Here is a 15,541-nt window from a genome sequence, read left to right on the forward strand (position 1 = left end):
ATACCCACACTTCTGTAACTATTAAAAAGCAATGGAAAGTTAATATTGGCCTGGATTTCATTCTTAAAGCCTTTTTTCATTTTGCAGTGTCATGTAAAATCACATAAGCATTAGTGAATTGGCATCTCACTCGCAATTCACTTGGCCAGGCTACATTTTGATCATTACAGAAAACCATGCCACTATTTGGCTTGTGCCATCAGTCTTGACAAGTTTAATTTACTGTAGCTTAATCATGTCAGACAGCCACAAGGATTACACTCAGTATGAGTTTAAACCCAAATATACACAATCAACGGCATTGCACAGTTTGACACTACTGTCTGCTGGTCAATTTGCAAGCATCACTGAATTGCTCTGTCACATACTGCGTCTATGATTAAGTAAAATATGCCAGAGTCTAATGTTACAGTTTGTGGTGAGCTAAATTGAGCTCTACTTTTATGCAGACAGGTTTCATGTAAGCATTGTGAAGTACCTCTAACAGTGAGCTGGGTCAAGGCATGTCCTTGTCCTGCACCACTCTGAGCAATGCACTCATAGAAGCCCTCATCTTCTGCTGAGGCATGGCCAATCTCCCAAGATGCAGTTGCAGACTTCCTGACACGAAGACAAGCTTGGTTCAGTGACTAAGCATGACAGTAGCAACTATATCTTGTTTCATGTCACAATCTGTCAGTAACAGAGGCGCACACTGGGTTTTTACGGCGAGTTTAGTCTGAGGCAATTTAAACCAGACCAGTGAGATATATACACATAAACACATTATTAATTGATTTATTGATTTACACAAGTCAGTATGCACTCTAATCTCACTGTCTGTGAAACGTAAGCCAACAAAGCTAACCAATTCCAGGCATGCTCACTACCATGAATACATGATCTGGAGATAATTACAGTATCTTATTAGAACTTGAGCATGTCAATAACATTTATGAACTTAACTTACTGGAATAACTTCTCCTCCCCTAGTGTCCTCCCACTTCTGGTGAATCTTAGCCTGTAAGGTATGTCACTCTCTACCGAACATTGAATCATAGCAGGCTGCATGTATATACCCTTCACCACACCAGGCATGTTCACAACTGGAGGAGCTACACAGGGGAGGAAACACAGGTTAAAGGCCACAAGCGAAATTGATGAGGTGCGAGAACATATACGGCATAGCCAAAAAGACATGTCTGGAGGGAGGTAATGTCTTACCTGGAACTATGTTGGTGTATGAGACACTTGACAGTCGCTGGAAGCGATAGCCCTCCACATCTCTGCCCATCGCTTTGATGAAAAAACTCTGGGATGGGGTGCGCAATTCTGGGACACTCCACAGTCCTTGTTGGCCAAGGTCAGAGGGCAGAGGCACTTGGATGGTGCGCAGGGGACGTCCCGAGCCAGACACTAGTTCTACATGACTCAGCTGACCTGGTGGTTTCAGGCCTGTGCATTTCAGCAAAATATGTGCTGGAAGTCCTGAAATTCATTACATTCAACAGTCAATTCACAATGTAGACTTTGACCGATGAATAGTTAAGAAAAACACTAGCCGTACCCTTTATTGGCCTCTCTCTAGTGAGGTTGAACTCTTTAACAGGTACATTAGAAAAACCAGCCCGAAAGTCCAGATTGCTGACTCCTGTCACCCTCAAGGTATGACGACCACTGCAGCTCACCTTTAGAATTAAACCAAAACTATGAGCTCATTGTCATAGGACAAATTATTTAAGTTTTAATTTATTCCAAAAGTGGTACCTTCAGATTCCATGCTCCAGGCCTGGGAAACTTCAGGTTGACAACACGAGCAGAATTGGGAATGTTTAGAAGCTCTTTCAGACCTTGCTCAACACCCACTTCACGACCTGGATCGAGCAGAGAATACAATTTCAGCTGTCCTATCTTCGGCATGACACTAAAGTGTAGCTTTTATGTTGTATACCAAAGGGATCTCTGAGCTCAATTTGTGGAGCAGGTCCACTGAGTGACACAGTGACCTCACGAAGGCTGGAGTCAATGGGCACTTCCCACTGGTTCACCTGAGCACTGTCATGGTTTGAGGAAAGTAGATGGACCTTCATGGCCTGAACAGTCTCCTCGACCCACTTCAACACCTAGCAAGCATGGAAAAACTTTAAAACTATATTCAATAGACTAAAGGCGCTTTCACACTAGCACTGTTTGGTCTCTTTTAAACTGACCAGAGTTCTTCTTCACAGATAGTCCGCTTCGTTTTGTAAATATGAACGCACATCCCAACTCTAGTTCAGACCAAACAAACGAACTCTGGTCCGCTCAAAAATCGTGGGTCTTGGTTCGCTTTAAGCGCACCCTGCTTCGCTTGTGAAAAAATACAACCGGAGCAGGGTGCGCTTTTGCTACTTTAAGTGCAGCGCCAAAGTGTGGAGCCGTGATGCTCCAGGCTGTGACGCTACACACAGTGCATCCTTGGAAGCGGAAGTACAGTGCGCACCCTGTTCAAAATCAGCAATGGCAAGAGGATAGATGATTAACCATAGCCAAATGTTGCTGTGCTGCGCTAAGCATTTGCATTTGATACACAGAATCGGGTTCTAATGTTGCAGTTGTGTTTTGAATGCTGTTCCTGAACGCACCGTGTAAGAGTGCGAAAGTGTGGGGCTGGATACTTTCACTTTCTGTGTTCTGTTGTTGGCAAACTTGGCGTCGCCTATGACGGACAGTAGCCATGTTGTGTAGCACAGGTTCTAAAATAAAGGATTAAAAACCTGACTAAGCTGGTGCCCTCCTTGTCGTTGTTATAGTATTAAGAAACAAACACCTGCACCAGAGATTCCATTTTTCAGTTGTTTTTCCCCCCTTTTTGTTACTCTTAGTTCGGTTGGTGCAGTGCGAATCTGTACCAAGTCATTTGCAGGTGTTGTTGCGAGTTAGCTCTCCGAACTGACCCTGGTTCTCTTGGCCTAATGTGAAAGTGTCCTAAGGATATTTCATGCTCACACATAAGATGAAGCTGGGTTCTGTCAAACTTTATCAGTGAAGGTTCCTCTCTCAACAGGATAAAGGCAGGAAGCACGGAACCATGACCTTTTCCTGAGAGTCTATTCCCTACCCTGTTCAAGCAGTGGCCCGCTCTCTATCTTTGGTCTTTTCTTCTTCATCATCACAGTCCTTCTCCGCAGATGTTTTTATTTTTCCAAATAGCTTGACTGTGGAACTGATAACCTCAATTTTTTCTGCACTTTGAAGTCAGTATTCCTAAGAGATTTTCTCCTGAATCATGGCTTTAACAACTCCTGACATTTTTACATCAGCAGTGAAAGTAGTGGCAGAAGGGTTTTAAAACAAAACCAGTTCAATTTACTATATTTTCTACAGTATGGTCCTACAAAAAAAACACATAAAATACAAAGTATGACAAATTTATTTGCCATAACATTTTGCGAATTGCTCCAAATAGATTCAAAAAGTTCTACAACAATCTGTGATGGCTCAATTACATTAACTTGCAAAAGTTGTCTATAAACTTGTCTGTTACGTTCCAGAAAACCATCTTATGATATAGAATAACAGTTTGGACAGCTGTTAGACTAACGTTTTCTTTTTTGTATGATAAATGAAAACAGAAGCAGAAAAAAAATCCCACTGACATTTCACAGTCTAGTTGCGGTTGCCACAATGGAGCCACTGTCCTCCACCTCCAAATGCTTAACCAGCAACTGCTGTGTAGTCTGAAGCATTTATTTAGACTTTGTATAGTTAGGAATTGTGGTTGTACTACATTTGTAAGGAGCGGAAAAACAACCTGATGTGGACCCTTGAACAAGCAGCCATTTTTTTAGACATTTATAGAAAACCCAAAACAAAGAAACCTTTGATAACCTAATCTTTAAGCCAATACGATTTTTTTCTATGAGGTCTACCTAGTGCTGACAGCAGCTGGTTCTTCTTGACGTTTAACAACTGGAAACAGCTGTAATGCCTGCCATATGTGCAGTCATCACCTGCAGAGCAGGAAACTGCTAAGAGGTGACCTACATCTGGCCCAAAGTGGTGTCTATTGCATCAACAAATGAGCATATGAGAGTATGCATTGATCTGCCTTCACATCACAGATAAAAACAAGCTGGAGGGCAGACATTGCAGTATTGCTGGACACCGCTACAGCACTCGTCTGAAGCATGCTGTGCTATGCATGTATGCCCTGTTTCAGCCTGTAGGGATGCAGATCAATGGTCCTGTGGAATATCACCCAAGGTATCTCAGTCGAACAAGTTTACAGGGCTCTCAGAGAGTCTCAATTGCTATTCATAGAAGTATGCATGTCAGGCTAAATTAAGTAAACACAGGTTGGATCAGCATTATATTCCAGTGACCAGGTAAAAAGTACTAAAAACATTTAAGAAATTCTTTATGTGCCAGTATGGCAGTGCAGGTGTTCAACAACTACCACTTGAATACCTACTTCTTGTTGGCAAGGGTCAGTTTTGTATTCATAAAAGTCTACAATCTACATTTACAATAAGTTGTCCAATTTAAAATCAAGATTATGAGACGTGACCCTCGAGACCACTTTTAGTGCTTCAAAACACCTCCCGAGACCTTTTATGAGTTCACATGCTTCTCCATGAGACGGTTTTTGAATGCTCTAAACATCACATGATGATAAATAATGATAAAGTTCAATTTAAATTTGGCTGCAAACAAGCACTAGTAGTCATGTACCGATTACCAGTTTCAAGGTATACCGTAGTATGAAAACATCAAGGTTCCAAAACCGCAAAAATTTTCCGTCATACTGTCCTGACGGTATTAGCAATTTTTTTATGTCCCAAAAATGCATGGAAAAATCCCTAGCTTGCAGCTGCAAGGCTCAACCCTCGCCCACAGGTTATTGCTCTGTGTCAGCTTTGCTACACGATGGCTGGAGGAGGTGAAAATTCAGAACTTTTCCCCCATGGAAAAAAATGAAATAATTGGTATGGGATTACTTTGGCTACAGAAAAGTTACAGACAGCCGCGGCTTGGAGGAGGGCCAACCGACCGACGTGTAAAACATGTTTGGGGAGGGTGGCTGCCGAGGAGGCAATGCCTCCAATATGATTTTGCATTCACAACAATCAAGGTTAGTAAACACTTTCATTAACGTTTCCCACGAGCTACAAGAGTTAACTCCAAAGTGTTTAGTGTGTCCAGCGGTGGTAAAACGTGGTAGGTTTTTTTTCTCTCTGGCAACTGTCTGTGCTGAGAACGAGTGTGTGTATAATGTAAACATGATACGAGTCATACACACATGCTTTTTATGAGAAATAATTCAACAATTTTTGTTCTTATGGTGATAATGTTGACTATGGCTGTGGATTTAGGCTCACCTAAAGGACTGCATTTATTTTTTATTTAGAATATTCTGATTGATTTTTTTTTTTTTTTTTTTTTTACGTACTTTAATATTATACTTACGTTCCCGTTTACCAATATGTAGGTAATGGAGATGTAGTGTAAAGCGCTTTCAGGGCCTTGCAAGATGGAAAAAACGCTATACAAGCATAACTCCATTTACCAAACTTATGATCAACTTTTGACAGGCTGAAGGTTCATGTTGTGATAATTATTGTTTTTGTGGCGTGTACACAATTATTCTGATCTATTTCTCCATTTTTAGTTAACGGACCACAATGACATTTGCTAGGGATGTATATCCATCAATCTTTAATTTTTGTTTTTTTATCACAGCTGATAAATCATATCAGGCATATTGTCGTCCATACGTTATGAGCTAGCCAGTAGACGGCATGCACGCCGTTTGGGTAACAGCATTCAGCCTGTAGTAGCACATTTGTACCCGACCCGTTGACCACACAAGGTAAGTGGATGTTTAAAACCAAATAAAAAATGTGTTTTTAAAAAAAAATCATCATTACAGTATCTTTTAAAACCGCCAACTTCATAAACGATCAGCCCTCAAAGCTACAATTGATAAATGAATTATTTTCTAACTCTAGCTGGACAATATTGTAATGAGTTATATAGCACTGATAGTTGTCATTGATAACCAGTCAAATTATGGTTCATGCAAAACGTGAAACGGAAAATGAGCTGTTGTGTGAAAAACTGAGATGAGCCCCATTGGGCAGCTGTTGTACGTTGAAAAACTATGACAGATCATGTCCTGGGATTAGGGAGAAAAATAAGATGGTTTGCTTACCCTCTCTGTCCATTGAGACATATTCAATTTGGTCACACTTTATTAAAATGCTTTTCTCGGGTATTGAGATTATTGTTAAAAGCATGGCTATAGTGGCTTAAACAATTGGCACTAATTTGATAAAAGCATGCTACACAAAATCTGTGGGTCATGAAATCTCAAGTGTACACTTTGCTATTCCAGCACCACACAGGCGTGTATGTTTGGTTACATGCATGCATAACTTGACACAAAACAGACCTATCACCCAACCCCACCAGTGTCCACCCAACACACCCACATACAAAATGTTTCATTTCACAGGTTCATTCAGCCACCAGCACACACGGCTGTTGGCTTGGGTTCTACAGTACCCTTATGCCGTGTTGACAGGCAATGTAATGTAATGTCGATCAAAGATAGGCTTTTTTAACATTTCCTTAGGAAGTGAGCAGAGATATCCTTGCCAATCGTTTGATACAGCATGCTTAACATCATCAAGGTTTGACATAAACTGTATCAGACACAGATGTTCCAAGGTCAATACAGCAGGATTTTTTTCGTTCATGTTCTTTCAACTTTAGGGAATCATTGTTTAGTGTCATAAAAAACTCTGAGGCAAGATGGTTGAAGTATCTGTGGTTAAAGACCTGTACATCCATCCATTTTCTATATCACTTATCCTGTCCCTTGCTGAGGGGAGCTGGAGCCGATTCCCGTCTGACTTAAGACAAAAGCCAGATAGCACCCTAGAGTGGTTGCCTGTCAGTCACAGAATGAATGTAGAGAAACTCACATTTATGCTGTCACTGAGTGGGAACTGAACCTACACTACAAGCATGGAAGTCAGGCGAGTGAACCACTACAACACTAGTGACTGGCAAATAATTATAACGCATTTTCCAGCAATGCTTTCTACTAATAAGAGCCAGACAATGTGAGATGTACTGTACATTTATTTTAAAACAATGTTTTTTTTTTTTTTAATAAACCAGCTAGTGTTTTATTAGTTAATATACACCAACCTCTGCTTCTAGTCCTGGAATGCTCTGCAATGACAGGTGCAATGTCATGCAGTTCTGCCCCTGCTCCTCTGTTGACAGTACAGTTGTTTGTAATTACTCATGTTGTTCATCAATCTATCAATTTTTAATACCACTTATCCTGTTTGGGATCAAGAGGTGCTGGAGACTAGCCTAGACGACTTCGGGAACTATACCCGCGTAGCCTACACTGAGTTTATGCTGTATATATTTGCCCGGTATGTATGATTGCCTGTGCAATTACTTTAGAGTGTGAGAAAAATATGACAGATAAAGGCCTAAGAACATGCTATTTTTCCATTTGTAGTGTTGAAAATGTGGAACCCTTAGTGATACTGTGGTACCTCCACATACGAAGTTAATTCGTTCCAGGACCTTGTTTGTAAGTCGAAATGGTCGTATGTCCAGCAGGATTTTCCCATAAGAATACATAATAATTCCATTACTTCTATCCACAGCCCGAAAACCTGTACTAAATCATTAATAAATACTGCTGTTACTAACGCAAACAGCAATTACAAAGAGCAAAAAAAAAAAAAAAAAAATTATGAAAAAATATCGGAATAATACAATAATAATAGTAATAATAAAATTAATGCCTGTAATAATGAAACAAATCTGGTTCTAATGTGGCGGTTGTATTTTGCGTGGAGTACCTGAATGCACCACGGGGCTGACGATCAGAGTGAGAGAGAGTGCAGTTGAGATATTACTTTCTCTTTTAACGTCCTGTTGTAGCTGGCAGTTGGCGTGTTGTGTTGCACAAGTTATGAAATAAATGATTAAAAACCTGACAAAGCTAGCGGGCTCTTTGGCGATGGTAACACAATAATAATTGTCACCTTAACTTATAAAACTGGCAAAAGGAGGTCGGAGGAGTATTGTCAAGCAGTTCACGGATGCGCACCCCACGCTCATATTTGTCCATCATTCCATCTTCATTTCAACGGTAAGCCTCACCTTTTTTCTTTTTTCACCACCTACTTTAACATTCTTGGAACCCATGTTGATTTCTCCCACAAGAAAATCGGCCATGCGTCCGTCTTGCGGGAAAACAATGAAATTGCAACGCTGTCATAAATCATGGTATGTCGAGCATTTCGTCGGATAAGGAAACAAATGCCGAGTCAACTTTTACGTCGGATGTCGAAAAGATCGTGCGTCAAAGCAATCGTATGTTGAGGTACCACTGTATTTCATTCATGGGTCCCGTGTGTTTCAACAGTTACATTGACATGGTCAGCAGAGACAACACTGAAAAACAAATTAACATGTAACATTGACTACATACAACAGACCATGTATTTATTGTGGTAAATTCTGAACTTGGCAGGTGTGATGAGCACCTAAAGTAAGTAAACTGAAAAAAATATGTTTGCAAAAACAAATTAAAATAGTCATATTCTTAACTCATTGGCTGCCATTGACGGTGATCGATGTCCACGTAAGTACATTGGTACCTCGACATACGATCGCTTCGACACACGATCTTTTCGACATCCGACGTAAAATTTGACTCGCCATTTGTTTCTACATCCGACGACATGCTTGAAATACAACGATTTTTGACTGCGCCACAGTTTCTTTGTTTTGCCGGAAGACGGCCGCACGGCTGATTTTCTTGTGAGAGAAATCAACACTTGATCCAAAAGGGTTAGCACAGGTGGAGAAAAAAAAAAGAAAAGGTGACGTTTACCATTGAAATGAAGATGTAAATGATAACAAAATATAAGCATGGTGTGTGCATCCATGAACTGGGTTTACAATAGGGCTGTAGAATGACGATCTCGGCCGGTGGTCCCCCTCTGTTTGCCAGTCTATATAAGTTAAGGTGAAAATTCTTATTGTGGTAACATCGCCAAAGAAATCGCCAGCTTTGTCAGGTTTCTAATCATTGATTCCATCAAATTGTGCAACAGAACACGCCTACTCCTAGTGTCCAGTGCTGTTGACGCCAGCATCAAAACAGAAACAGAATAGAACAGCTTACCATCACGTCAGCCCCGGGGTGCTTTTAGGTACAGCAAAGAACCCGATTCATTACATTATTACAGGTATTATTATCATTTTCATTACTATTATTATATGATTATTATTATGATTTTTATTCATAATTGATTTGTTTTGCTCTTTGTAATTGCTATTTGCAATAGTAACAGCAGTATTTATTAAGGATTTAGTGTGTGTTTTTGGACTGTGGAACCAATTAATGGAATTATAATGTATTCTTATGGGAAAATCCTGCTCGACATACAACCATTTCGACTTACAAACAAGGTCCTGGAACGAATTAACTTATGTAGAGGTACTACTGTAAATTGTTTTGTAGGTTTGAAGATCTGGTAAGGGGCAAATTAACCCTCTAAAGTTCTGATCTTGCCCCTGGCCAAACACATTGATAGGGTTCAATTAGAAATCCTTTCTGTAAATGGACTGACATTGATAGCTTCTTTGTCATGGTCTCACCTCATTGACCTGCTGCTTGTCTAGGTGAAAAATCTGCCCTGACGACGTAGCTGCAATCTCCTCATATGCCTTGTAGCCTGGTTGGGAGCGGTCACCACAGTCTCCAGTCAATACAAAAACCACCTGGCAACAAGTCAGAAGAGATACCAAAGTTACGTCTGTCCTACACAGACTTTCATTTTTTTCAATTTACTTTAAAGTTACACTAATGCCCTTTTATCACACAGAAACTTAACTTCAGTATTCCTGACTGAGATATAGGTCTTTCACATGCCATGGAAATGCTTATGACTTGACTGAATACACCAAATGGAACACAGGATGGCAAGAAGAAGTACAGAAGGCAGATTTCAAGTTTCAATGTATTAAAGGATCGAAGGTAATAAAATAATTTATTCATACTCTCAAATATTACACCCTCTGTAATGAGTCCAGAAGACAATAACAATTTTTGGTATACAGTAAGTCCCACAGTTTTCCAGATAAGAGCTTCAAGCATCAACACATACTGTAGATAAAACAAGGGTCTTGCGCATTTTTTCTGCTTCTGTTTAGGTAAGGTGATAAATAGCATCGAACTGGAGCTTGAAAATGAGAATGAAAAGAGTAAGACAACAAAGTACTTAAGAAATAATATTGTACAGCCCAAAGCTTTTCTCTTTTAATTTCAAGTGCTGAATCCTCATTTGTAACCATTAGAAGCTGCATCTGCTCTGCAAAGCAGCCGCCCTCAATGACTGACAGTATTTCGCAAATAGGGTATTGTCTCCGTCAATGTAGAGCTCTGGCTGGTATTACAATAAGTACCTGGTGACGTCAACTTTTACCAATGCCAAAGGGAATGTTAATAGTAGGTAGGTCACTGTCTAGCCAAAAGGCCAATTTGGAAAACATTCAGTTTCTAGTTGCTGACTTTTACCATTGACCATTATGTTAGCATTCCTATGGTCTGTGTCTCATCAGCCTTCCTTCCTACAATCACAAAATCTCTTTTGTTAGTTCATCTTGAATATACCATAGTCTCTGTTCATTTTTAGTCGTTTAATTACACAATTTTGTTGACTTTTTTTTTTTTTTACTGATGTGTTTAAATACCTTGGTCTTATTTTCTATGGATCCATCCATGATGTACAGTAGATCCTGTTTATACGCTCTAAATCAGGGGTTTCCAACTCCAGTCCTCGAGAGCCCATATCAAGCTTGTTTTCCATGTCTCCCGCCTTTAACACACCTAAATCAAATGATCAGCTTATCAGCAAGCTCTGCAGGAGCCTGATAACGATCCTGATTATTTGAGTCGGGTGTGTTGGAGGAGGGAGACATGGAAAACCAGCTTGATAGGTGCTTTCGAGGACTGGAGTTGGATACACCTGCTCTCAACCCTTCTTCTGAGCCAAGAAGCATGTACACTTAATCCATACTAGTACTACTCTTGGTGTCCCATTGATAATAAAATGACTCTTGTCTGACATAAACTAAAACTTGAGATGCAGAATTGATAATTTCCCAGTTCTTTAAAGTTTTTAAATTTTACCTGAGACTGACGGAGTTGTACCAGTTGTAGTACATCCCGTTTTAGGCGATAGTCTTTGGCTCTTGCGTCTGTGAACACATAAATGAATGATCCCGGAAGAGAAACCTCCAAGGCTTTCTTAATGGCTCCAACACTCATCTCAGGGCAGTCACCTCCACCCTGTTCAAATAAGATACATATTGATGTATCACAAAATATGTCTAATTCAGGCATGTTCTATACAAAATCAAGACAGGACATCATTATTCATCAATTTAAAAAGATGAATCATTGTCATTGATAGTGCACTATCATCAGTAGCTATTTGTATTTGTAGTTACATGTTATCAGTACTTAGCTGTCAGTAGATAACATAGTCATCTGTCACAATCTTAGGTTGCAGAAGACTCCTTGAAATTGAAATTCCTGAGTTACCCAGCTTCAACTCTTATGGGATCACACTACTGTTTTCACTGTGTATATTGACACAGTCCCAACACAGTCTTGTATAAAGCCTGAGATAATATTGTGGTATATTAATGGTGCAGTGATCGCTGCATGTGTTCCGTACCCACCTGAACAAACAGCTCTTGAAGATCCTTCTGGAACTTTTTGGGGTCGGTGGTGATTGACACTGGACCAATATCTGCAAAGATAAAAAGATAGACACTCAAGTTATACTCAACAGAGATAAACTGTATGTATTTAAAAATGTACAGACATGTTTTTTAAAGTCCAGCACAATCAAATAAACTTAAATGCTTCTTGCAATACTGATGCATTTCAAGAATATCAACATGGGCAATGAAACAGAGTTTGAGCTGGTGTATCAAGCTAAGAACATAACTTCACTAATCTCGGTGTATTTTCCCAACAGTGGTTTAATTATCCAATAGAGGTACTGTAACCATACAGGCTTGACAGCACAGTCATGCATCTTATCAGCTACTGCAACTTTTTAGCACCCTTGAACCTTACTTAATGGAAGGCTACATTAAACAAGACAAAATATATGATTAATGTTAAGACAAATCAAAGGGAAACCCACCTCGGTGCCACCACCACAACCACTGGCAACACTGGGGGGCTGAGTTTTTTTTTTTTTTTTTGCCATCTAGCATGGTCGAGAGGGCAGGCTGGGGAGGGTGATTGGTGTAATTACACACAGGCGGACAGCATATGCTTCTCATCAGAGCCTAAACACCCTCCCCCATTAGAGGACCTTTTATTTTCAAGCTCCAGCATTTCCAATAGGCCACAGGGTATGGTATAGGCCTGGCCTTAAGACCCTCAAGCCTTACCTGGCCCTACTATCTCTCCAGTTTGTCAATTTAACAGGCCTGTTGCCCACTTAGCACATGCACAAAAAATTACATTTAAGGGCTAAAGCATGTGTTATAGCTGCTACAATTTTAAGTACAGCTACATTATTCATTTCGGTGAGCCAATTAGATTTAAGACTAAGGTAAATCTGGATTTTTACAAATATAAATAAAATTATTGGCATATAAGGAGGATTTTTTTACTGGTACTATCAAGTGTGTTTAACAATATTATTTCGGCACTTTGGAAGTATACTGCATGGACTGGAAGCCATTTCAAAAATGTGGTTACCTCTTTTATTTACATGATATAAAAATACCACACGTACGCCACAATATGCACCATTATCATAACAGCATAACTTTTCATATTTGTATTTCATTAGATGTGATGGTGGGCCCCGAGGCCATATTCTGTGTTATGGTTATCTATCAGTTTAATTTAGGTGTTTTCACATGCATCTTAAAACAATGCATATTTGTCCATACGTATACGTGATTTTATGAGTTGATTCATGCGCTCAAATAATGACAAATTACTCACAAAACTAATGCGCAGCAGTACCTGGATCATGGAATGGAACCAGAACAAAGTTTTTGATGGGCCTGGCCCTCCGGTTGAGGGTCTTCTCTAGGATCCGCGAGGCGCCATCAATCACCTGTTGGAGGTCGTCGTACATGGAGCCAGTCACATCGAACACAAAGGCCAGGGTCGATGCGCTGTCACCCGTCCGGTTACCCTCTTCCAAAATTGGGGATCCCAGTAGCCTGTGCACGCTGGTACAATCCGCCAGGACCAGGCATATCATCAAGACACCCTTCATTTTTATTTTTAAATTCTACTGCATCTGTCTCATTGTGTGAGCTGGAGCAACTTTGGGAGGAAAAAAATATTTATAAGTTTAAAATGCGTATAAGAGGGCGCGGCTACTTTAAATCGTCCATAAAGTTGCGCAGAAAATGCGATGTAATATAGGTCCCGAGGAGCAAACACATCCGTGCGTAAAGTTTAGAGCAAAGTGTGGAGAGGCTGAGTTGAGTTGGGAAGCACCCCTGGAGTGCTGGTGCTCTGACGTTCTAAATGAGGGCGGGGATAAGTATTGGAGACTCAACCTGAATGGGGTGCATGAATGCTTGTAACTTGACCCCGCCGTGACTTCCAGACTTCCAGCCCGATTCAACATGCCCCTTCAATCCAATTGTCAGTCAGAGACTACACTTAAGTACGGAAGCGTATTGCATTCACAAGAAATATTAAAAAAAAAAAAAAAAAAAAAAAAAAAAAGGGGGGGGGGGGGGATTGTTTTTTGCAATTATTATTTTTTTAACTCTCCGTTTTTCTTAGTAATGTATTTTTGGGGCTGTTTTTTAAATTAATTTTTTGGCAACCCTCCGTTTTTCTGAGGAATTTATTTTGGAGGTCGTTTTTTGAATTGTTTTTTTTTTTTCTAACTTTGTTTTTCTGAGAAATTTATTGTCGGCTTTTTTTTTTTTTTTTCAAATTTTTTTTTTGTTCAACTTTTTTTTCAAAATCATTTATTTATTTATTTATTCATTTATTTTGTTAATGAATTATTTTTCCAATTGTTTTTCTGAGTAATTTATTTTTGGGTTTGTTTTTTATTTTTTATTTTTTTTCCTGAGCTTGGCTACCAAGGAAAAAATATTTATTCAAAATTCATGTAATCAAGATACTTGGAAGTCTCGCACGAATTGCATCCAGAAGGTTCAATACTGGAAGACAGCTTCAAAGGGCTGTCTTTCGAAAAAAAAAAAAAATTCCTGAGCTTGGCTAATGCTTACGGAAGCGTATTGCATTCACAAAGTTGGGAAAACATTTCCAAAAAACAACCCCAAAAATTACTTACTCAGAAAAACGAAGTTGCAAAAAAAAATTCAAAAAAACGACATCCAAAATAAATTACTCAGAAAAACGGAGGGTTGAAAAAAAAATTATTCAAAAAACAGCCGCCCAATTTTTTATTTTTCATGTGAATGCAATACGCTTCCGTACTTAAGAATGTTTGATTGGATGGTTTATCCCAATTGAGCACAAAGGTGACTTTTAACATGGACATGTTCTCTGTTTTGCTTTTAAAGACAACTTTACAGGACAGGACTTTAGAATAAATAGATTTTTATTTTTCTCATAACTTTATTGTACATATTATATTTATTTATTTTTGCTAGCGATGCCAAGAATAGCTCTACCAATTTCACCAATGAGACGTCGCAACAATAATCAAATGACTCCGTGATACCAATCAGACGCAAGCTTGCCGTTCTTATGTTTACCCCAGCCTGTTTGATCATGTGGTGTCTATAAAGCACCGTAAAAACTAAAATATTTAACATAGCGCGCTGCCCTCAACATGACTCAAACGCGCGGATTTTAACCTTTCTCCCAGTTTTTATTTGGCACCGATTGAACACTATTACATTATTTCATAATAGTAACTATGAAGGAACTACAGTATTCAATATTCAAATTAGGAACTGTTTTCTCCACTAGAGGGCACTCATGCTCTTTGGACGAATAATGCTTCATTTCTTCTTCTTTTTTTTTTTTTGTCTCGCCGGAATTTATTACAACAGGTCATATAGATAACTTTGTGCTCAGAAAAAAATTACCATTGTTTAAAAAAAATGTAAGTAGTGACTCACAATGTTGCAGTTACTCAATGTTACTCATTATTTGAGTATTCTTTTCACCAAATACTTTTTTACTTGTTCATTCATCCATTCATTTTCCATGCCGCTTTTCATCACGAGGGTCGCGGAGGTGCTGGAGACTATCCCAGCTAACTACGGGCAGTAGGCAGGGGACACCCTAAACTGGTTGCCAGCCAATTACAGGGCACAAGGAGACATACAACCACTCACGCACACACTCATACCTACGGACAATTTAGAGTGTTCAATCAGCCTACCATGCATGTTTTTGGGATGTGGGAGGAAACCGGAGTTCCCGGAGGAAACCCACGCAGGCACGGGGAGAACATGCAAACTCCACACAGGAAGGCCGAAGCCCGGGATTGAACCCTTG

The 15,541-nt window shown here is 39.6% G+C and overlaps 1 protein-coding gene across 1 annotated transcript in view; it reads right to left on the reverse strand.

Annotated features, from left to right (window-relative positions):
- The window catches only part of hmcn2 (hemicentin 2), a 65,497-nt gene extending 51,862 nt beyond the window's left edge, over positions 1-13,635 (reverse strand). The window contains exons 1-10 of the mRNA XM_057832151.1: positions 13,061-13,635; positions 11,749-11,819; positions 11,195-11,353; positions 9,661-9,783; positions 1,931-2,102; positions 1,747-1,853; positions 1,547-1,667; positions 1,204-1,467; positions 950-1,094; positions 479-600 (exon numbers count right to left, since the gene is read on the reverse strand). Coding sequence (XP_057688134.1) covers positions 479-600; positions 950-1,094; positions 1,204-1,467; positions 1,547-1,667; positions 1,747-1,853; positions 1,931-2,102; positions 9,661-9,783; positions 11,195-11,353; positions 11,749-11,819; positions 13,061-13,319 — 1,543 coding nt within the window. The 5' untranslated portion in view covers positions 13,320-13,635. The remainder of the gene's footprint in view (positions 1-478; positions 601-949; positions 1,095-1,203; positions 1,468-1,546; positions 1,668-1,746; positions 1,854-1,930; positions 2,103-9,660; positions 9,784-11,194; positions 11,354-11,748; positions 11,820-13,060) is intronic.
- Positions 13,636-15,541: the final 1,906 nt, after the last annotated feature.

This window comes from Corythoichthys intestinalis, chromosome 3 (assembly GCF_030265065.1).
Source record: "Corythoichthys intestinalis isolate RoL2023-P3 chromosome 3, ASM3026506v1, whole genome shotgun sequence".
Taxonomy (NCBI): Eukaryota; Metazoa; Chordata; class Actinopteri; order Syngnathiformes; family Syngnathidae; genus Corythoichthys; species Corythoichthys intestinalis.